This window comes from Pseudopodoces humilis, chromosome 7 (assembly GCF_049639895.1).
Source record: "Pseudopodoces humilis isolate 2021_Gansu_Grassland_sample_001 chromosome 7, ASM4963989v1, whole genome shotgun sequence".
NCBI lineage: Eukaryota > Metazoa > Chordata > Aves > Passeriformes > Paridae > Pseudopodoces > Pseudopodoces humilis.
The window spans coordinates 57,816,364-57,840,145 of NC_142206.1; the positions used below are offsets into that span (position 1 = coordinate 57,816,364).

The 23,782-nt window shown below is 37.8% G+C and overlaps 1 protein-coding gene across 6 annotated transcripts in view; it reads right to left on the bottom strand.

Annotated features, from left to right (window-relative positions):
- Window positions 1-320: 320 nt before the first annotated feature.
- The window catches only part of PPM1A (protein phosphatase, Mg2+/Mn2+ dependent 1A), a 34,856-nt gene continuing 11,394 nt past the window's right edge, over window positions 321-23,782 (bottom strand). The window contains exons 2-6 of one of the 6 annotated variants that reach the window (XM_014249790.2): window positions 20,100-20,951; window positions 18,281-18,398; window positions 13,181-13,289; window positions 10,539-10,596; window positions 321-446 (exon numbers count right to left, since the gene is read on the bottom strand). In XM_014249790.2, the coding sequence (XP_014105265.1) occupies window positions 414-446; window positions 10,539-10,596; window positions 13,181-13,289; window positions 18,281-18,398; window positions 20,100-20,933 (1,152 nt within the window). In that variant the 5' untranslated portion in view covers window positions 20,934-20,951 and the 3' untranslated portion in view covers window positions 321-413. Of the gene's footprint in view, window positions 447-7,250; window positions 8,269-10,487; window positions 10,597-13,180; window positions 13,290-18,280; window positions 18,399-20,099; window positions 20,952-23,782 lie in introns of those variants that run through there. The other 5 variants (XM_014249789.2, XM_005520041.3, XM_088058447.1 and 2 more) reach the window with 5 other exon arrangements.

The following is a 23,782-nucleotide window of genomic DNA, read 5'->3' on the forward strand; positions in this document are numbered from 1 at the left end:
ATTCCAGAAGCTGGGAATCCTAATCCATCCCTAGTTGTCTTGAAAGCCCCAGACCAGGCAGCCCCTGGGGAATGCTGGGGCTGGAGCCAAGCACATGCAGCTTTATCTTGGAATTTCAACATGAAAGGGAAAAAAACAGCAAAAGGGAGGGAGTTTTATAATTGTAACTAAAAGTGATCACGATAAGCCCTTTCATTTTTTAAATTTAAATCTAACTCCCTTGAGCCAGAAAAGAGGAGGAGGCCTGGAAAATTTGTAAATCAGGGACAGTAAAAGAGATGTGAGGATGGTTTGTGTAGCATCGCACTCAAATAGACACACACGATGTAATTGCCTGTTTTATTTAGTGGAATCACTTTTTGTAGATTAGAAATATTTCCAATTCCCGTTTACTCCAATGCAAGCCTCCACCATCAACAGGCGTAACGCGGTTTGTTCAACTGATTCTAAACCAAAAAAAAATAAAAATAAAAAAAAAATAAGGAAAAAGAAAAGAAAAATAAGTACAATCTCAAAAGTTAAGTTAGAAACTAAGTTCACACATTTTCTTTGGGACCAGGAATCTGTACATAGTACAAAATATACATTTATTGAACTTTCTGTAAACACACAGTTTGAATTGTGTAAAACTGTAAATAGTGGGTGAACTAGGTGGAGAATAATTTATTATATATTGTTATACATTCTACTTAAGGAAAATAGTTATGCTCTTGTATATTACTCTGTTAAATTTATAAATTCCATAATGAAGCTGTGTAATCTGCAAACATGCTTTTCAAGCTTAAATCTCTCCATTCGTAACACACATTTATACAGGTCATCAATGAAAAAAGTTACACTTTCCACAAAATAGATATAAAGAGGTCATGAATTTTCTAAAAAGACAGGCACAGCATGTCACTACAAACAAGACTCTTATGGTACGGTGTGGAGTCAATTCTGTGAGAAGACGGGGGAAAACTCTCTAATTCAGCATGTTTGTACGTGGTCTTAGGAACAAGACAGATGCTAGAACCCAAAAATCTTCACTTATAAAGATTTATATAATAGCTGGTCCTGGAAGTCAAAGCTCACACTTTTCAGATATCCAGCACTCCCTGGCTGGGAGAAGCTCAGCTTTTGTCTCCTATCAACTCTTGGTCACGAGTAATTGAGTTTTCTGAGCAGTGAAATACCTGGTAGCATTTGCCAAGAATATTTGCATAATCCAGCACTTACTCCAAAAACTGGATTCCTGGCACCAAAGAGTTAGATCAGGTTAATAAATACAACTTTTGGTGCCCAAGGTCATCAGCAAGAACAGGCTGGGAAACCCCAGCTCCCAATTCCCACGGGCTGCAGGGCGTTAACCCGCGGAATGTGGGGTAACGGCAATCCCAGCACTGGGGACTCCGGGGTGCAACACCCAGCTTCCAATTTCAGAGGCTGGAAATTCCAAACTGCAGCAGACTTCTCAGTCTGGCATCACTCAGCAAGAATAAAAAGTTCTCCTGTAAACACTGTCAAAGATCCCTTCATAGAATGGTCCACAGAACAGTCTGGGTTGGAAGAGCCTTAAAGATTATCTAGTTCCAACCTTGCAGGAGTCCATCACTGGACATGGATATAATCCTATGCAAATTCAGGACATTTATTCCTACATTTTCAGTGTTTCATTGTCTTTCCATCCTGGATATGTCGTTTTGGATTTCATATATTTGCAGATAAAAGCACTGCATCAAGGATCAAACCTTTTGAACTGTGCTCTTCTGAGGTTTTCAAAGCAAAAGAATTCTTAGACATTTAAAGAATTCAGAAATTATCTCAGATTAATCAAACATTTTGCTTTAACATTACCACTGTCTTCTCTTTGGCTTTGAAAAGCTTTTTCAAAACCTGAACTGAGTAAAAGATTACATTTGTTTTTCATTCCAAAAGAAGTGGGACAGTTAAGGCTCCAACAACACATGCAAAATTTGTATGTTGTGAGCAAAAGCTCCATCAACGTCAGCAGGATGTAAAGTTGTTTGTGCCTGATTTTCCCAAGCCTGACCCTAATTTTCCCCAACAGTGAAATGGAATTGGCTACCCAGTATTTGCACTACTCAGAGTGGCTGGAATTCAGTAACAGTGGAAATTAAACTCTGGACCTTAGTCTACAGGCACAGAATAAAAGTATTGAATGTTTGTTTTAGGACCTGCCAGTCTGTTTTCTCATTTTTCTTAATAAATTTCTTTTTCAAAATAAGTAACAGTGGCAGCTCCTTCAACTCCAGAGGCCTCCTCACAGGTGGGGAGTCCTGTCCACCTGTAAAAACCCCACAGTCCCACCAAGCTCTTCAGAGCAAACACTTCAAGGAGGCAAAAGGGAATTTCAGCTTTGCCTCAACGTTACTGAGCAAGCTGAGCAGTGCAGATGTTGTGCTCCTAAAGGAAAATGGTGCAGCCTGAAACAGCACCCACCCTTCAGATAAATGGCTGGTTACATAGTAGTAAGGACCATTGGTTTTATTCTACCCATTTTGGGAAAAAAAAAAAAGAAGAAAAAGAAAAAAGTAGAAAGAAGAAAGCAGGTGCCTAGTGATATTTTAAAAAGCATTTGGGCAGGAATCACTTCAAGTTATGAGTAAAAATCAGGCTATGCATAAACCACTCTAGAAATATGACCTGTCATTCCACTTCTACCCAAGTTTTGACACTTTCAGATTTTCTTGGTTCTATAAAAGGCATTTTTGAAGTTATAAGCCCATTTTCCTAACTTCTGTGGTGCAAAAGTTAGGGGGTTTTGTGGTCATTGCGTTTAAAGCAAGCCTCTCCCAAAACACTTTCCTAAGACATCATTATGACTCCTGTTCCCTTAGCCTGGAAGCAAAGACTTTAGAAGAATGTGTACAAGAGATGGTGAAAATAAAGATCTGTTTTACTGCTACCCAAAAGGAACACCAAACAAAAACACAGAGAAAACGAGGAATATGCACAAAGCCTAACTACAGGTCAACAACTCCGACACAATCAGGAGATTAAAGCTCCAAACATTTTTTTCACATATTAAGTAAATGGCAGGAATATTTGCCATTTTTCTAGAAACAAATTGTCAGTGGGAGACAATGTAAACTCAACTTTTAATGTCTTTTTTTTTTTTCTACTTGAATGCATTTAGCAGTCCATGGTACTAGAGAGAAGCTTCAAGTTTTCCTAAAGCTTCCTGACCTCCTGTGAACACATGCCACAGCCCAGGTGGCTGCTACCTCATTTACAAAGCAATGTGATCAGGCAAAATAAGGCCACAAAGTGCTTCATATGTGCACACCTGGGTCTGCAGAAAGCTGCAGACTGTGCAAGCACTCCACAGAAAAAGCTCACTAAAGACTGGATTCTCTGATCAGTATTTCAGACAGGTCAGTTAAAATTATTTAGCCACAGAGTGATACTTTTAAATTCTGCTCCTTTTTTACAGCTTATAGCAGGAATCACATTCTTTTTTTTTTTTTTTTTTTTGTGCTACAGCATCCTGGAAATTCACATCTGGAGCCTCTTTTCACCACTTAAAGAGCCAAAAAACCTCTCCAGCCAGATGGAGAGTTTACACCCTGACCTGGTCTATAAAGGCTCAGGTATGATCAGCTCGGACACAGGTGGGTGTAGGAACAAGGAGCCACACTCATTGTCTAGGAGACATTATTTTCATATCTGGTGAAGCTTGGCACCAAGTAACAATTCATTTTCTACACAAGAATGTCAGGTACAGCCCCTGTAGCTCTACAGTTTTGCTGTTCCTGAACCTATGCAAGGTACATCAGGTTTGTATCAAATACTGTATTTGCCAAAGGATGAGGAAAAGGGCACTGCTTTCCTAAAGGTTAGCCCCTTTCAGACACGGCCAAGTTTAAATACCAAGGAGTTGAAATACACCCAGTCAATTTGTGCACAAAAGCAGCTCAAGAAGGTGCAGGTAGAGATGGAAGTGAACATCTTGGCATGATGAAATCCTGATGTACATTGAACTAAGGTAAGCTGTAACATATCATTAACCTAATTGTGGCAGCCGCGCTGTCTCTCCCACAGGACAGAACTCCAAACCTCTAGAGAACACGAACACAGAGGAGGGCTGTCAGCACAGAACTCAAACACAAGACATTGAGACCGAAGTTTGAGGATTCCAGTTTAAAGGAAAGAAACATTTATCAAAGCAAAATGTTTAAGTGGGGAAAGATCTGCAAAGGCTTTGATGCTCCCTGCACAGGCCATCATTTATCTGGGTGTGGTTTCCCAAACTGCGGCAGGAGGGGTGGGGCAGCCATTCCTTTGCTCTCAATCCTGTCTCCCCACTCTCCATTTTCCCCTAGCACCAGCACCCCACAGCTGGATTATCAATCTACCCAGCTCAAGAGGACAGTTTATTTTCTTTCTCCTAACTGCACACGCATGTAAGGACAAGCACTGGCACAAAAAAAGGCAGTAAGGGAAAAGTAGGAGCAATGGTTTAGTCTTGGTGTAAGATCATGAAACCATATCCTTAGACCATAAACTACTAAAAATGGAATACAAATAGGAAATGTCTCCTATCCCAGTGTATAAAATTAAGGTGGGATTCTTATCAGAGAATCAACTGAAGTGAAAACTGATCCCTAATTTTGTTATATGATCTTAAGCTTCCACCTCTTGAACTGAGCAAAATGGCTCAAACATGAGCCTATATAGTGACAGCACCAGCTCTGCAATAAATAATGTAATGGAAATTGAAATCAGTTTGCTACAAGTAAATGTTGAAAAGATCAGCTTTGGCACCTGCAGGAACTCTCAAGGTAAGAGCTACCATGACTCATCTGCTGCTCGGAATTCACCAGGCACCTCGCTGACACAACCTACGAGTGCAGTTCAGAGCAGTTTAATGACAAGCTGATGAAATTCCTCTCTCCAATTCTGACTCCAGCTCCAAGTTTAACTGAATGATGGCCGTGCCTCAAGGTCATGGTGGTGCAGCTCCTGGGCCAGCTGAGAGGCTCAGGCTGTTTCTGCCCCAGCGCGAGTACCTGGGACTCTACAGATACAAAGGATTTACAAAGCCTTGCACACCTAGGATCCTACTTAATGCCACTGCATTTAGTTCATCCAACATTGGTTTACAGCACATTTTGGAAGCCTCTGTCTTGAACATATTTTCAATGCTGAATTAGTGAGAATTATTTGGAACAGTTGTCTATAAAGCAGTTACAGGTATTCTCCCAGAACGATCAGTGAAACATTTAATCTGACTATAACAAAACTCACAGAAACTGTAGCCAGTGAAGCTGTCAAATGTAGAAGGAAAACAAAGTTGCATGGCATACGAAGCAAAGTAGCTTTACAAATGTCATTTCCTTTTGAAAACAAGCAAATCGGGACCATCCTATTTGAACATGTATTTAAAAATACATCTGTTAACATCACACAATTTTCATTTTTGTCACACAGGAATCTTTTTCCAAGAGGGAAATAAATAGCACACAATATTTCAAAGTAAAAATTGCTGCCTTGCCCCTGAGGTGCTAATGTTTTTAGCATTTGAAAAAAAAAAAAAAAAAAGTTTCTGGTGCAAGAAGGAGATGCACAAAGGTGCAAAAGTGCCTTTTTCTTTTCAGAGCAGTGAAAAAAGTACAGCTTGCCTCTTTTCTAGGATGCTTTATATACTTAACTCGTTTATTCTGTAATCAAAGTCTGTATCTAAAATGGCAGTGTTTATGCATACATCAGAATTCAGTGCTCTGAGCTCATCAAAACGCTGAATGTAGGCGGGAGAGAGAAAGGCCTGAAACGGGCTTTCTGCCACTACCCTCAAACCTACTCACATCACCTGTAGCAACAGCAGAATTATTTTCTTTCTAACCTTAAGGAGACCTCATCAGAAGAGGCTTCAAAAATCTCCTTTGTCACTGAGACAGTTTAAGTGATTATGGTTTGAAGTATGGCTTTTCACACCACAGTTTTGCTTCCGATTTTTAAAGTTTAAAACTCAAAGGTTCCACAGTCCAGTTCAAGGTTTTGCGGTTTCCAAAACTAAACTTTAGTCTCTATGAAAAAAAGGACAGAACTTAATCTGCCTAGTCCTAAATTAAGTTTAGCTTTTTGCACTAATACGCCATGTATTATTAAATATGCTCATTAATTAGGTGCCTGTGAAGCTATAACTTAACATCATTATAGTTTTGCACTCTACAACAAAATTAGACATTTTAAGCATTTATTCATAGGTAGGTAAGGAACTGGTTCTTTAAGCAAAAATTGCTATAAATTTATAAATACAAATAGTGCTTATGTTTTCTTCATTCATGCTTGAACAGATTACAAACTGAATACAATGAAGTTACGTTTAAGCACCCCACATAGACAAGAGGGATAAAAGAAAAGTTTGCTGGTATATACTATACTTAGTTCCAAGACACTATAAGTTACTTTTTCACTGTTCAGTGTTCCCTAACTCTGCATTAGTTTTAAGGCTATATATACAAATATGTATATGTCAAAGTTAGGGAAAGACAAATATAGCAAAATGCATTGTACTACATTTTCCTATCAAAAAGTAATTATACACCAAGTTCTGATTCTGTTTAACTGCAGTAAATGTTACAATCTACTTGTTTTACTGATTTTCCTTTTGAGGAATCTGCCTACTAAATGAGTAAACTACATATTAAATACAATATTCTCAACCAAAAAGACAATACAAGGTGCACAAAACAGCAGTTTTGCAAACACGACTGACTTGAAAACTTAATTTTCGTATGCTCAATGGGAGAAAGCTAAGCTTAAATCAAATTAGTTTATTATTTTATAAAATTTTAAATTAGAATTTTAAACAACAAACAGTTAAATATTGTCAACATGCTATACCTCAAATCACAAGTACTGTTTAACCACTAGTCTCTCATTCTAAGTGGGTCAATTAAAAACACACACCATAAAATGTTAAAGATTGTCAGGCTTTGACAAATGTATTTTTATCAAACAGTAGGCAAATTCAAACCAATGCACATCTTCAGTAGGGAGGGGAAAAAACCCAAAAAACCAACACCAAAAAGCCTGAAAAAACCCACATTTGTAAAAAATAGGGTAACGGATTAATCCCACATCATCCTCTAGCATATGGCTATGTCTTGGGCAATAATCAAAATCCTTCCCATTTTAAAAATGGGCTACCAATTAAGAAAAATATTTTTCCACAAGTAAAATATCATTTACAATGGCACTGACATTTTAAAAGGCAGGAAAAGAAGGAATTACACATTTATGGGTAAATGTCTTGTTTGTTAAATCAAGCTTTATTGATAAAATGGAATTCAGAGTATTTTTCTTGGAACAGCAGCAGACCCAGCCAATCAGGATTGTAAAAATGCTGCAGACTCCTACTTTATGTAGAAAGTTGTCTTCATGCTCAGTGATTAGAAGTTTCAGGTAAGGGCTAATGAAAAAAGAGGTGCAAAGAACCAAGGTGTTCAAATCCCAGGATTGGTACATCTATGAACAGAATACTGTTAACAGGGCATGATTTAACTCCCACTGAACTCAAAATCACAAATCCCTTCGACTCAATGTGAGAGCAGGAGTGCATCCAAGAAAACGATATATGTTTGTTGAAGAATGTGCACTATTCCTATGTTATTTTTCCATTGCCAAGAGAAATTCACACACTCTAATTTCTGGTAGGTTGCCCATGAGTTCAGCTTTCATATGAACCAAAAAGTTATCTTTAACAGTTTTGTGCACCTCTTGAGCACCTAGCTGGCTAGGCTGCTGCTCCTTGCAATCCAAAACCACAACATGATTTTTAAAAGGGATATATATTGTTGCATCACACAAGCCAAAACATTTCTTCTAACCTTTATAGTGATTTAAAGCGGTTCATAATTAAATATGAGCATTTTGTACAAAGACAATTGCACTTTACAAAAACAAAATCATACAACATAAATTGCTGGAGTCTGATTTACAACATGAATTTATGGTTTGAAATCACGTTTACAGAAGTCTGTTTTACAAAAAAAGATCAGTTCCTGGGCTAGATGTCGTACTGCTGTAGTCACTCCCACCAACACATCATATTCCCTTCTTTAATTAAGGTTGAGGATGGATGTTAAGAAGGGTCACTGAGGTTGGGCTGCACTTTCATTTGCAGGATGAAACGTGTATTCCACAGCTAGATGAGTAGTTTTACCACATATCATCAGTTGAGGCAGAATCCTTAAAGAAAAAAGAAGGAACCCTTTAAAGTCTGGAGTGCCCATCCTTGTGGCAATTTCTGGATAATCCAGACTGAAAAGGGTAAAGACTTAAATCATTTCAGGAGTCTCTTTTCTCTCCCATTTCAGAAACAGCTTTTAAAAAGTAACTAAACCCCACATATTCTTAACTAATTAAATATTAGAACCAAGAAATTCCAAAATATGACCAAGTGTTTCATCAATCCTGAAAATAAGATCCTAGGAATGTTACTCAAAAGCATTTCCAGAGCCTTTCTAGCTGTTTCCTGAGCAGTCAGAAGTAACACAAAATGGATACACTCAGCTCACAGGTGTGAGAAAAGAGCAGGATGTGCTCATGCCATGTGTTATCACCATTATCATCTTTTGTGTTCTCAACCCTCCCTCGCTGCATGGGAAGATACAGACATCAACTGACACCCTGTTATAACTCAGAGCTATTTTAACACTTTTAATTTAAGGTTACAAAAGAGTAGTTCAGGCAACTGAAGAAAATTGTAATTTTGGATGGTAATAAAACTGCAAGGGGAAAAAAATAAATGTATATAACAAAAAAAATAAATACTGAAAGCAGAGACATGCTGTGCTCCAAATCATAGTGTATGGCCACATTACTTGGTATTTCAAACTATCCAATACCTGAATATCCCAAAAATTCATTCCATGTAGGCCCACAGGCAACAGCAGATTTTGTATAATTACCACAAGCCTAACAAATGTTTAATCAATATTTAATTTTACCAAGTGTTTTTCAATCCATTTGCCTTCGTATCAGGCCTGTTTCCTTTCCCCTTGCTTAGACTGCTCTATATCCAGCTTTCTCTATCAGCATCATCAGGTGGGCTCACAGGTTAACCATGAGCAAGTGGGGCCACAGCTCTGCAGCTGAAGTAACAGCTGAATCAGCAGCACAGGAATCAGGGCAAACTGCCCCTGCGCACCACCTTTGGTGGTTTCAGCATCACCTGCTCCTTTTCCCTAAGTAATTAAGGGGCAGGATGGGCTTTTACAACAGCACATCCTGGTGCTTCCACAGCTACACCTCCCCATCATTACTGAGGCTGCAGGAGGTAGAAATGTTACTCCTCTTCAAAAGCACTGCCTTAGTGACTCCTTGGAGAGAAAGAGGATAATTAAGTCTCTACCAATGCCACACATGCTAATTTCTTAGCACTTAAGTTCTGCACCCTTCATTCAAGCTTGCACACAGAATCCATTACAAACCAGAAAGGAACAGTTGGCACGGAGGTGTAGTTAAAAAAACACAAACTGAAATTGCCCTTTGCAAAAGTACCACCTCCAGCTTTTCCTTCAAGACCAGAAGTAGCAAAGGAGAGCAATAATATGAAAGAACAAAATGGTTGTTTCAAGAATGAAGAATAAAAGCAGCATGAGTAAAAATGCAGGAGCTGCTTGCCAACTATTCCATATGCAAATTTCTGTATCCCAGTTGCCAACACGATCACAAAGTTTGTGTACTGTACATTTGTAGAACAGCAACATACTACAGAATATATTTTGAAGGTAAAGCATCCTCTTTCAGCCCCTATTTAGGAATTTTTATGCTAAAAACAGAACAAAGGCTGCCAAATAAAACTATTGCACAGTTGTAAAGCCAACACAAAATCTTTATGTCTGGCTGCATTTTGCTTGTGTCACATCCAAGCATGTAAGTAATTTCTGCTGGTAGTTAAAGGATCAGTTCAACAGCTCCGTGAGATATTGAACTTTCAGTGACAGAATGTTATTTCTGGTGATCAAACTGCCACTGGAATCATGGTCATGTTCCCTGTCTGGTTTTTCTCTCCCCACATCTTGACAGTGGATTTATGTCCCTCTCAGCACTGACATGTAAGAACCCAAAATCTGGGTTTTGTTTGCTTGCTGTAAGATGCTCTATGCTTAACAATTTTAAGTGTTTACACAGTCCATGTGGTAAACTAATATATTCTTAACACATCTGTTTAATCTTTAGATATAGCATTTTTCTTCTTGATATTTAGAGAAAAATGTCTTCTATAAAGAAAGGGGGAAAAAAGCCCCCCATGACTCTTTCCACCATTTGGCAGCACTTAGAAACCCAAGCAGGATTGAAATAATGAAATTCCAGCGGACAAATGAATCAACCCTACTGGAGTTTTGAGATGATGATGCACAGAAGGCAGCAGAAAACAATTACAAAACACAGTCCAAAGAGCACAGCAGTGTTATTCCTTCCTTGGGGGAAGGGGTCTTTAACAGGAATTTGCAATATCCTTCTTTACAAAACAGCTAAAATAATTGGGGTGGGGGGAAAGAGAATGTAAGAGAAAAGATACTCACAGCATCATCGTTCCTGTAGGGGTTCAGTCTGTTATACACAGCTTCAATTACACTCCGCCTAGAGCACAAAAAAAAACAAAAAAAAAACCCACAAGATTTTAAGGCTGTGTTCTTTTTTTTTTTCCCCCAAGTCAAATTCCCAATTTTAATTTAAATGCAAACTATAGAAGATGCCAAATTCACAGAACCATGTTTATTGCAAGTTAGCACTAAGTGTCTTTAAACATTGCATATCTTTTTAAAACCTTTAGGCTCAAGACAAACAAGGCTGAATATCCCTCAGAGTTCAGCAGGAGAAGGGCACAATCTGACAGTCAGGTTCCTCACTTTGAAAGAGGGTAGCAGAAACCTCAGTGGACATAGAATGTCCTGGTCATTTGTGTGCCCAAAACCCACTGCAGTAGTGCCTCATGTATTATGGCATATATTAAGTATTACTTCCATAGGGGAACAGTTCCTGGACACACAAAAATTACATTCTGAAGTACATTTTTGTTTGTGTTACATAAAAATGTAACTTTTCATGTGCAACCATGAAGAACATACTTCTAGAACAGTGCTCTTCTACAGTGACATGCCCAATACTCTCCTGCAATATTTTCTCAAAAAATTAAAATGCAAATTGCAGTTTTGTGTATTGTATCTTCAGATTGAGATAAATTTTGTCTGGTAAAAAAATATCAAAAAATTAATTCAAGCATTTTGACAGCTACCTCCTTTTAAAAAGGCCCATGTTTAGCATATTTAAGATGGCTTGAAATTAACCTTAATTTCTGAGATTCTTGACTTTTCTAACACTGATGAGAAATAAACTGATAAAATATGAATACAATATTTGCAATCAACATGCAAATGAGCACCATGACTTTTATTTATTTCTTTTAACACAGGGTGAAAAACTGAAAGTCAAAAAAAACACTTGGAAAGTGGTAATAAAAAAAAACCCAAAACAACCAAAACAAAACACAGCCAAATGTGAGGCTGAAGGAAGAAGCTGCCTTTGATTTTCCCAGTATATAAGGAAAAAACTTTGGAGGGAGAACAGAAACAAAAGAGGGGAGAAAAAACCAGAAATTACAGATTGGACTTTAAATGCAACTTTCTTTTGGATCCCATTCTGCAGAACCAAATAAGATGAAAGTAGCAGACTGCGATACAAAACAAAATTCAAAGAACAACCTTTAAAGTGCTGATGAACACATGCAGAGCAATCACAAAGGAGTGCAAGAGAAGAAAAAAAAGCAGATGACAAGCTTTGTAACCATCCTGCATCACAGAAGAGTCATGAACTACCACGTATAAAAATCATAGTGAATGATTATTGGGCAAGAAAGATGAAGCTGGATTTAAAGCAATAAAATCAAGCAATTACACACAAAATACATTGAATATATGGATTGGAAAGTTTCCCACATCTTTCAAGAAATAGGTATCTTTGATTCTAAGTACAGGCAGGTTTCTTGGAAAGCATTTTTTTCCTTCCAAATTAGCAATAGTGCTTTAAGTTACATCAACAACCAATTAAATCAGTATTTCTCCAAGCCCCTATTCAAACTAGCATCACTGAGCCACAAAATTCCACTGAAGTCGCATCACTTCAGCATTTCTGCACAACCTTGATGCTACTTCTAGCCAAAGGAGATTAAGAAAAATCAATTTGTATGCTGCATTTCATGAGTAACTGACTCACTCATACTTCAACACTACAGCAGCCCATCCTACATAAATGCTATTATACTTTAAATTGCCATCTCTTCTCCTAGTCAAACAGTTCCTACAGGAACAATATTGTTTTCTAGAAGCCATCTTTACAGTTTTCACTTTTATCATTTATTCCGTTTATTAATTTATAGTTTTTTCAATTATGTGCCTAAAGTCCTGATGTTTTGGTGTAACAATATAAAAATCACACTCTGAAAGGTCAAAAATACTCTCTATTATATATGCCAAATCCATTTTAACACAGCACAGGCTCATGAAGAACCTTTCAAACCAAAAAGCACTTGGTTTGGGATGCAAACAAGCTGAGCACATTGCTTCCTTAAAGAATGAATATTTGAGAAACCACTGAGCATCACTACTGAGCCCTTCAAGGACAAAGTCAGCTATATAAAGCTACAAATTTAACTTCCCACTTTTCTTTTTTGATAGATTTCTATCTCGCTTTCAGATTTGTCACAAACAGAGAGGAACATAAGCAAATTTTCAAGCAATTACATCATGGCTACAGACAAGAAAAGAAAGCTGCCAAGCAAAACATTTTATGCATACCACTTCTTGTTGAAAGTATATTGTACTTCAACCCAAGTAATTAAAGTCAGAGCATGATTTTCACATCTTCAAATGTAACACCCCCCCTCAGAAACCCCAGTTAATTGCAAAAAACACACTCAGGCCACCCTTAAAAACCCCTCATTCCTTCCCAAAACTACAGTTTGACATTTTTGCAATGATTCACAGTCAACTCCATTCTTAGGCTTGTCCTTTTCATCCAGAACAACCGAGCAATAAAAACTGGAGAACAGATCATCACCTTTTGTCCTGTGCCCTTCCTCCCTCCCTGCCCCCCAACTTTTAAGAGTGGCCTTGCAGTTAAAATGTGATTTAAATCAAACCCCACATGTACACTGATGTGAACTCACTTGCTTGCCAACTCCCCCCCCGGCGGGAGGTTTGGGATGCTCTCAGTTGCTAACGTACGCATCACGTGGACTAAGTCTGGCACTCCTTCACCCTGCTTCTTTATGATCTCTGGGAATCAGAAGTACTTTTTTTGTAAGTGCAGTCCAAATTTAACTTAAAAAGATTGAAACACTCAGTTTTATAAAAAGGCAGCTTAACATTAAAAAAAAAAAAAAAAATTAAAGCAACAGACCATACTCAACATGGTAATTGTTAACTTTGATTCCATAAAGAAAAACCTGTAACAGATTTGACAGATTTACTGCTGTTAACATGCTGAATTTGCTTTAGAAATACATAACTACCTAGTAATAGTGGGGAAAAAAATCTTTAATGGCTTTCCTGCTATACATTAGATAGAAGATGTAATATCTTCCCTCAGTATGCCCAAGGCATAGGGCAGATATTAACATCAGCTTTATCGCTGCAACACAGGTAAAATATTATTGCCATCACAGAAAACACAGTATTTTCAAGAAATAAAAGGTTAGACATGTCAGAAGTAATTCCCATGGCTGTATGTGTATTAACCACTACTTGTACCTCACTGTATTACAGCAACATGCAAATTTTAAGATTATACATAAATTAAAAGCCAGGACATAATATCTAATTGACAGTTTCATTCTCAACTCAGGAGGTTATTTAAATACAGGGAAGAAGCTTAAAGCTGATCCACTTCAGTTTCTGGGTAAAGAGAATCTGATCTGTATTTTAGCCACAGCCATGTTTGCCAAGACATTCATTCTTTATTCTTAGGCCTGGTTGGTTTTGGTTTTTTGCTTGTTTGTTGTTTTGTTTTTGGGGTTCTTTTTTTGTGTTTGCTTTTTTCACTTTTCTCCTCAAGTCAAAAGCACACAATTTTATTTGAATTCAAGACATTTTAGACCATACCACCCCTGAAGAGTACCTCTTTAAACAGTGATTTTATGAAGTTTAAAGAAGAACATTTTAAAAAATGCATCTCATTCATTTCTTTATAACCATGAGCTCTCAGAAATTGCAAACCACATGAATTATTAAGATCTGGTGCTGTTCAATATCAAGTGAATACTGCAACATGCATACAATAATGTACATATGTGCACATCTATACATGCATGTATGTACATGCACACTTACTCTTCATGTAAGAAAGCATTTACACAGTTTGAAAGTAGTTGGAATTCATCAGTACCGCTTTTGAAAAATACTCAAGCATTCAAGATTTTGCCCTAAATTCCAGAAGAACATACCGAGTTTCCATTTTATAATTTGTGAGATAAAGCACATTGAAAGCTTTTAAAACCAACATGTATCCAGTCCTTTTTAGTTAAAACAAAACAAAACCTAATAAACCATGATTGTGAATTACTTTTTGTGAATGTAATGTTTTTTCAGGGCTGTGTGTGTTTACAAAAACCATCAGCTCTGTTTTGAAGTCAGGCTGTGTAAATTATTTGCAAGGTATAGTGGAAACACTGCCTAGTCCTCAACCAGCATCAAACTCTGTAGCACAAAGCTTTAAGCTGTTTACTTGAAAAACCTAAATTTTAAATACAGGACACCACACACCAGAGACCTCAAGAACTTGCCATTTCCTCAAAATCTACAGCCAAAGTTCATTTTACCATCTAACATTTAGCAAAGGAATAATCTATGAATCTTAAATCTGAATAAGAAGCCAAGATCTCAGATTTGGTTTGCCAAGTTCCTTTATTGTGCAATTTTGAACATCTAGAATATGCTACATTGTGCTAGTGGCTAAAGTTCTGCTGTACAAAAATAAGGAATTTATCGTTGACCTATACTACACAGTTTCACAACCTGTAACTGCAGTACATTTAACATACAGTCTCCACTAAATGAATACATTTATATTTTGATAAAACTATAGATACAGACTGAATGAACACTGAAGACACAACAAATGGAGTCGGTCTGCTAGCTGTGTTTAATTTATTGGAATTATTCTTGTTTCAATACACCTTTAACCCTCCCCCCAGTCTTCAATTTACTTTTAAACCTTCTACACATTTTCATGGCATCAAGTACTGGAAAAATGTACTTACAACCCTAAAATAAAGGATTCAAAAATGGGAATTCCATACAAAGTTTAAGAAAAAGCCAGAACTTTGTTTATGTGAAAATTAGGGAAGGAACATATAAAAGCTAACTTAAAATTATTTATCTCTACATAGGTATAAATATTGCAGGGATTATCTATTGGGGAATGGTTTTATGTAAAAAAAAAATGAGAAAAAAAAAAAAAAGCTTAGACAAGTTTCTTTTTAGAGTCAACACATCAATAACACATATTACTGCAAATAATAGCAACACATTTTGGAATGACTGATTACTTCTACCATGAAGTTCACATGATACTTTAGGAGTAACATTGATTTATTGCAAGTAATGGCACAAGAATGCTTCTCCACACTTGCTGCTTCTTCCATTATTTGCTGCAGCTACAAATCTGGACCACAAACACATCAGGAGAGTCTTAAGTGACATGGTAAGTAGAAAAGTTTCTACATTTTTTAAAATCTGAATCATCTCTCCTTATTCAAGATGACCATCATTATTAAATCCTATTAAAATTTGCACTAGTTTTTAACAGTATAAAGGTATATTCTGGGCCAAGGGGACAAAAATACAACCAGAAAAAATGCACATTAGAAAGGATCGACTCTCATTACTTGTTGGACTTCACTGAGTACTGAAGTGCATAAAAATACATAATATGCATTTTGACCAAGTTTCCATTCTAATGAATTATAAATTAAATTCGTATTAAATTGGTATTACAGATTAGTAAGTTCATTCTAAAAGTACTCTTTATATTTTTTAGTTCCTTCAGCCAAAAATCAGACTTTTAAAATTAAGCACTGCCACTCTTATAGTATCCTAAGAGCAAGATTATTCACTGTAGTGTATAGTTTCAGATGCTGCAGCAGTCCTACCTTACTAGTCAATAAGGCATTTACTTCAGAATCAATGCAGTGGCACAGGAATTAAGTTAAATATATTAAAGTTATCAACTCCTGTTCTTGAAATTCTGCTTCAGTTCAGGCCTTTCACCTTCCTCATGCATAAGTCTTAAAAGGCCAAATTCTGCAAACAGCTGATACAAATCACTGCTAGGTTGAGTAGTGTTTACTAAACATTCATTAATTTAAATAATATTTTTGTGCAACAATAGACAAAAGATTGAGGATAACTCTAAAAATTAAGCAAAGACCCTTGAGGGGAAGTACAATATATTTCCTCAAGTTGTTCAGACATCATCCCATTAAATTAGTATTAAAGTGCTTTTTAACTACATACAGAATCCTTTTGCCTCTATGCAATTATCACACTTTGCTCATTCCTGCAAATTTCCTATTTGTATAAATGCAAAGTACCAGCAGCCAAATTCCTTGTATGTACCATAATCACATGCAGGTCCAGTGTTTAGGCTCTTCCTTTATAAAATGAAGCAGCTGTACAAAAATGCCAGCTTTCCTCACTGTAATGTTCCTGGGGTACGATGAGGCCAGCTGAAGAAGCAGCCTTGGCTTCACCATATTTTTATATTCTAGGTCACGGGTTTGTCTGAACTCAGACACAATATCTAAGATAAGAAAGCAGTACTTGCCCAGATAAGGAGAGTTACCACGCTGTGAATCAATGTGTGAATGTACAGCACACTTGTTCTTCACCCAATCTGTGGGTGGGCACACACAGCGAGCTCCTCACACGCCTGGTGCAAACCTGCTCTGCACGGGGGGAGCCATCTGACACTTCCCTCCGCGCTGTGACTGCACTGGGATACTCCTGCCACGCTGTCAGGGAGATTCACACCAGCACTGACTGCGCACCAACCTCTCCTCTCAGGCAAGTGTAGAGATTAAAACACAGAAATGTCTGCCTGGCCATTTGTTCAGGGGCAGAACAGATGCAGTTTGCTGAGAGCTGGCGAGCGAGGCCTCTGAAAAATGTGGTACTTTCTGCAGGAGCACCTACACAGGTTGTAAGTGCTTTAAAAACTGCACGTGGATTTGTCTGAGCCCACAATTCCCATGCAGGCAAGTTCTCTGTGAAATTTCTGGAGCTGCACTGTGTTACCTTCATGCAAGTTAAGGAGGGAAAAAGTGCATCATGTACTCCTCTAACTTACTAATCACTGCTACTGTAGATGTGGAGAACTCTGCCTATCGTGCCCTGTGTGCTGTTAAGGATTCTTGGGAGTACACACACACATAACTAGACTTGTAACATATAGAGGAGTCCACTTCAAAAATAGACTTAACCTATGCAAATAATGCATACAGCATGTCTTAGATTTCAGAAACAAACTCCAAGCTGTAGTTGGTTTTAAATATCAAAAGGCACTATAAATGCAGTTTTCATCAGAAAATATTCAAATTGATTTTGAATATCTTATGTGTTCCAAAAAGCCCCAGAATCACAGTTTCAATTTAAAGTTTAAGAACTCCTAAAATACAAATTTAAAGAAAAATTTTTAAGGTACTATGAGAGTAAGATGAGTTCCCAGCTTTTGTTTGTCATGAATGCTTAAAGATTAGCTTTGACAAATTTCTGACGTACTTTCAAATAAGTAAGTATGTAAGCAGGTGCTTAAAGATTACAGTAATCAAGTTGTAAACCTACTATTACTGGATAATAAAATATTACAGCTAACTGATTTGTACTTAACTATATGGAAAAATGGCACTCAAATTACCATCTTCACAGACACTTAGTAAGATATTCTGATTATTTCATTTAACTCCATGTAACAGGAACCAGAATTCACTGGTCTGAAGTTAGTACTGTCAACAGACTCAGGAAGAACACTGAGCATAAATGAATTCTCTGCCATCCTGAATAATTTTCAGGGCTACAGGCTGCTGCATTTTCATAGCACAACTTTGTCAGGAGATATAGGAGTGCTTTTTTCAGAGCTACACAGGATGGCCAATGGCACCTGAAGGTCTATTAAAAAGCCTGTATGTGTTAAGGATTTAGTTGTTGGAAGGGGAAGGGGGCCAGGGGTCTGTTTAGAAACAAAGTTACTTATTTTTTTTTAAATGATCCACCTTCTACTCTGCTTTCCAGGTACTTGTCCAACTCTGCCTCTCTTTTCACCGCCTCTGGTGATACCTTTGGTGCATTCGGAAAACAGATCAATATCACACTCATGTTGTCTCGACTTCCCTGGTGGAAAAGAAAAAATTATTTGAGAAATGTATACACACCAGGCTAAACACACATCAAAGCATTTTAAACACAGAAATTCACACATCATATGGTATCAGAATCCAACTTTCACTATTGTAGATTAATACCATCATCAGAATAAATCTCCCTGTACCTTTTACAGAATTCCAGGCCTATTCATTCAGTACAACTCTTAACTCATTGTTTTTTCCTCTTTTATGGTCTGAAGACTACATGGAGCTGGTTACAGACACCCCATTGTCAACTAAAAACTGAGTAGTGAGTGTATAATTACAAAGTTGTGTTCCATCTTGTTTTAAGTACCATCCAATCATTTTGGGAAAACAGGTGAATGAGTGAACAAAACCATTATTGCTCAAAAGCACTAATCAGGAAGGTGCTGAATTCAGACAGTGCTTCCACCAAAAATTGCAGCTATTAGGTTTTTCTTCCTCTTTTCATTTAAAACAAGAAAAGTTGCAAGTCAGAGAATTTGTTTGAAAACCTGCTGTAAGGTACCCAGGTATTTGCAAAAGATGTTTACATTTAAAACTCCAAGTAAAGGAACCCCAATACTTGAACATTTAAAAATACAAACACATTCTGCTTACACAAAGTAACTGGTTTACTTTCAATACTCCTATGCTTTGGCCTACAAACATGCATCCATAAGTTTAACTCTTAACACTAATTAACTCCACTGATGTCAGCAAGATCAGGAACAAGACAGTGTGCAGAAACAACAGTATATGGGTATGAGGAGGTTCCTACAGTTGGCTCCTGAAAAGCTTACAGCATCCACAAGCCACTGTTCCTTTCCTGGTATTTGATTTTAGGATTAGCAAACAAAAATATAACCATCATCAATCTGTCAAGGTGTTGGAAAGCAATTACAATTTTCCAGATGGGAAACAATGATCCTGTTAGTCATGTGGGATGTTGTCTTGCTTCTTTAAAAAAAAGCTGGCTTTTTTAGTCTAGGACTTACAATTTGCCTTTGCAAAATAAGTATCAAGCTATGAAACTCAGTAACTGCATCAGAGTGCAACTTATTAATACAAAGTAGATGTTAATGTAGACAAAGTTACATAGTTCTGTTAAACCAAATAGTCTCATCTTCTTCTGCTTGAGCTGATTTCAGAGCTGTGTCACCCAGCAGTGAATAAGAAATACAGTAATTAAACCAAAATAAAAACTAACTTAAGAAGCCAGGTCTTCAAAATATGAAGTCAAGGTTCATTGATTCTGCATTTATCTTGATGTAAATATGACAGTAATGTTATGACTACATGCCCAAGGAAGCAGGAGAAGATTATGAAGGGGAAAAAATACTCTCTAGCCTGAGTAAGTCTTAAGAGTTAGGGTTTTGTAAAGTATGTAATGAAATAGAAAAGGGCAGTTATTGTCTTTAGCTGCTTGCCCATAAATTCCCATCAGCTTCTAGTTTTCCACTGATCACAGTGTATCTGTACGTGATTATAACCTCCTAATTAACCAAAATCACCCAGAAAAACATTGCTTGTGTTGTGTGTGCGTTCCCGCTCTATCACCATTTTTGTAGGAAACAAGGTCATCACTGTCAGTCATGTTACCATAAACAATTGAATATTTATAGACTGGAAGCAAAGTTATTATTAACTTGTTCATAAACTTCTAATAGTGAAAACACAGTAAACTCCTTCTCTCAAGTCTGGCTACCTTGTACAAGCAGGTGTCAACTATCTCATTGCAAACTTTCTCAAGGTCATCAGTGACTTCAAGTCTGGATCTTACAAAGTCACACAGCTCTTCATTTCCCATAACATCCCAGATACCGTCGCAAGCCAGGATGATGAACTGATCATCTTCTTCTGATCTCTCAATCTCATAAACTTCAGGCTCGGGTGAGACCAGCTGTTCTGTAGGACCTTTCCCATGGACACATTTGTAATCGAAGTCCCCAAGTGCCCTTGAAACAGCAAGGGAGCCATTCACACGTTGAATCATTACGGAGCCGCCTGCATTCTGTATGCGCTCCTTCTCCAGCGGGTTACTTGGTTTGTGATCCTGTGTGAAGAAGTGAACCTTCCTGTTTCGACAGAGCAAACCTCTCGAGTCTCCACAGTTGATGAAGTATGTGTGTTGGGGAGAAATCATGACACCCACAGCTGTTGACCCACTTCTGTCTGCGCCGTGCTTCTTCTCAGAGATGACTCTCATGTGTTCATCAATTTGCAGAAAACCTGTTCTGATGCCGCTCTTTACACTTTCCACAGATGGTGGCCCATCTGGCCCTTTAAAATCCTGGTTGCTCGTGATGTGATCTAATAAATGCTCACAGCAGTACTTGGCAACCTGTGATCCAGCGTGCCCATCATAGACAGCAAAAAACGACCATCCATCAAGTCCATTTGGCAAACCAATCACAGCCGTGTGTGCATCCTCCATTTCCACGCGCCAGCCTTGCATACTGCTCAGACCGTAACGCAGCCCATTCCCCTGCCCCTGGGCATTATGCTTCTCCATCTTTGGCTTGTCTAAAAATGCTCCCATGGTGACCTTCCTTCAGTTCTACAAAAGAAGGAAAAAAAAAGGATTATTAAGATATATCCCAAATGTCTCATTTACAAATCCTGTTGGAAGATAAAAAATAATGGTACAAGTAACGTTAAGATGACCAAAATACACAGCTATAAAGCAGATTTTTCTCTGTCTCCAGTCAAATTTGCATTGCTTTCATCTAATTTAAACAGGGACACTACTACAAACTGAACTGCACTTTTCATATTTTTGTATTTTCAGCTGTTTTATAAAATTAAAAAAATTTATATTCACTGTCATTCATGGTTCTGAAAAAAGCCTCTAATAGAACTATGTATGAAATCAGTTTCAAAGAGGACTTGTTAACTGGCACACATCTGAATGGCTGTTCCCTGCAACTACTGAGCCATGAAAGAGTTCAGTGTTTCCAGGACACTGGAATTCCCTAGACCCCTACCTGCTGGCCACAAATTCCTGCTAACACTGCTTTTCTGGTTGTGATAGGGAAATGACAGCAAACTGATTAGGGCTTTTTGGGTTTGGTTGTTATTTATTTGGTTTTTTTAACAGATAAATCGTAAGAATGACCAAGAGGATGCCAAAGTCTGCATAAAGGAAAAACCAACAGTGGATAAACTAGCAGCAGGACTGGGAAGGAACAGAGCAGCTGTCCCTTTAGGCAGCAGCAAGCCATTAGTTTGGCTCAGCCATCTTGTGAAAGCTCATCCTTAGATTTTCAGTTAAATTACGCAGTAGCTTCTCAGATGTCTGTGCTGCAGATTTACTTAAAACCCTCATGTATTCATGCTTCACTGAAAGACAACTGCCCCATACAAATCTGTTTGGAAATAAAATCACATGTATTGTATATTCTTGTGTGAATCAAGATTCAAGCCAGACCCATATACTGCACGCCCTCTCCTCCTTCACTTCCTCCTTGGGATGTGATGCAGCAAATATTCATGATTAAGAGAATAAGAGTTATATTTGCAGGCAGTGTCAACTGACTGGTTTATCTTCATGGTTTTCACACCCTAACCATCCAACCCACCCTTCTAATCCACATTGCTTTATTTGTGCATCCATTATTAAAAAATCGTACAAAATAGGTCACATATTTTACATACTTGCAAATTATACCTTGGGAAGCATCAAAGAGTCTGAAAATCACTGTTATACAATACAAGGTAATGGAACAAAACTATGAGCTTTTCTATCTGAAGACTGTGGACAAAAATTAGCTGTGAGAAGAACCTCAAAGATTTTACCTGAGGCCCCAACTAACCACTTCACTAGCAGAAAAATCAGTATACCAGAGGTTTTAGAAATGTTCACCTTAACCATGGAATGTATTTGACCAGTTTTCTAAGTGACAACGTCACATTTTTCTAACATGCTTTTATTACAATACAGCATCTGCCATTAGTGACACCATATATCCAACAAAGCTCTTCACACTGTCTCTTCCAGCCGCTGTCAACCTTTCTGAAACATCTGCGTTACAATAAACAGTCAAGAAACGTTTATATTTTATCTCACCACAACAGTGATTCAAATGGGAGGCACGGGGACTGGTTATGCACTCTCTGGCTCATATGCTGTGTTAACAAAAACAAAACACATACTTCAGCTGTATGGGGATGGCAGCAGCAATTCACCTCTGCTTCCCCTCACCACAAACCCTGCTCTGGAGTTCTGTCTCTTCTCAAGGGAACACAAAATATTGATGCCCAAGCAAGCTGTAACTAACCAACAAAACAGTGTGCACGGTGTGTGTCTTGTGTCCCAAGTACATGCAGGAGGTTCACATTACTGCAGTTGCTAGGAAAAAAATATGACTTAAGATGTTTTTATCTTCACATACAACTCTAGTGAAGTCAGAGTGATCAAAATAATAACAGAATGCTGCTATAAATCACATGGGGAATTATTTTGCTGAATAATACTTTTTATTCATTCTATGATAGAAGCACAGTTTAACACTGAATGTTCTCTTTGTTGAGGAGATCATTAAACAGAATGCATATATTCAACTTTTTCACCTTAATTTAGAGCTCAAAAAAGCAGAAACTGCCCTGGAAAATATACTTTGGTAAGGTATTTGACATTATTGCTGTATTTATAATAAAACAGAAAACATTAAGGACAGGGTACAGTTACATGGACCACAAACACTGGCAAAATCTGGACTAATAAGGGCCATTTTTCTTCTAATCTCTCACCTTAGTATGTACACAACATTCAGAGCTGTGCTTTGTAAACTGTTTGTCCTGCTCAGTAGTTTATCACATAAATTAGAAGTATGTACAGACAGTCTGTGTGAAATTCTAACAACTACAGAACTGCTAGCACACCTTCTAAGTTACCAAATCACTCTCCATTTAGATACCAAATTGCCTTATCCCTTCCCAGGAGGCAACCTGAAAGCTGGTGATCTTTTAAGCCAAGCTTTGTAGGCGAGATGTTGACCCAGGATTTTTCAGGGGTGAGCGTTGACCACCATGGATGAGAATACAGCCAGGCAAAAGGAAAACCACAATGTGGCCACTGAACATCTCCTTCAGAAATTGCCCACAGCATGAAGTGATCCCCCTCTGAAAACTGCAATAAAACACTGCAGCTGTCTTCCCTGCCACACTCCAGCTAACCAGACTTTTAGCAGAACAGCAGTCTAAGCCTGCAAGAGAATAGGCCAGGTTCTCAAAATCCTCACTGTATCTGTAGAAAAAGCATTGTTTACTTAGGATAGGATGAATGGGCTAGACCTTTAGGTTTTTTCCAGAATTTCAATTCTCATTCACAAAAATTTCAGTTAAAACTGACCAATCTCTGAATTCTGATGAATTGGCGACTACCTGCTA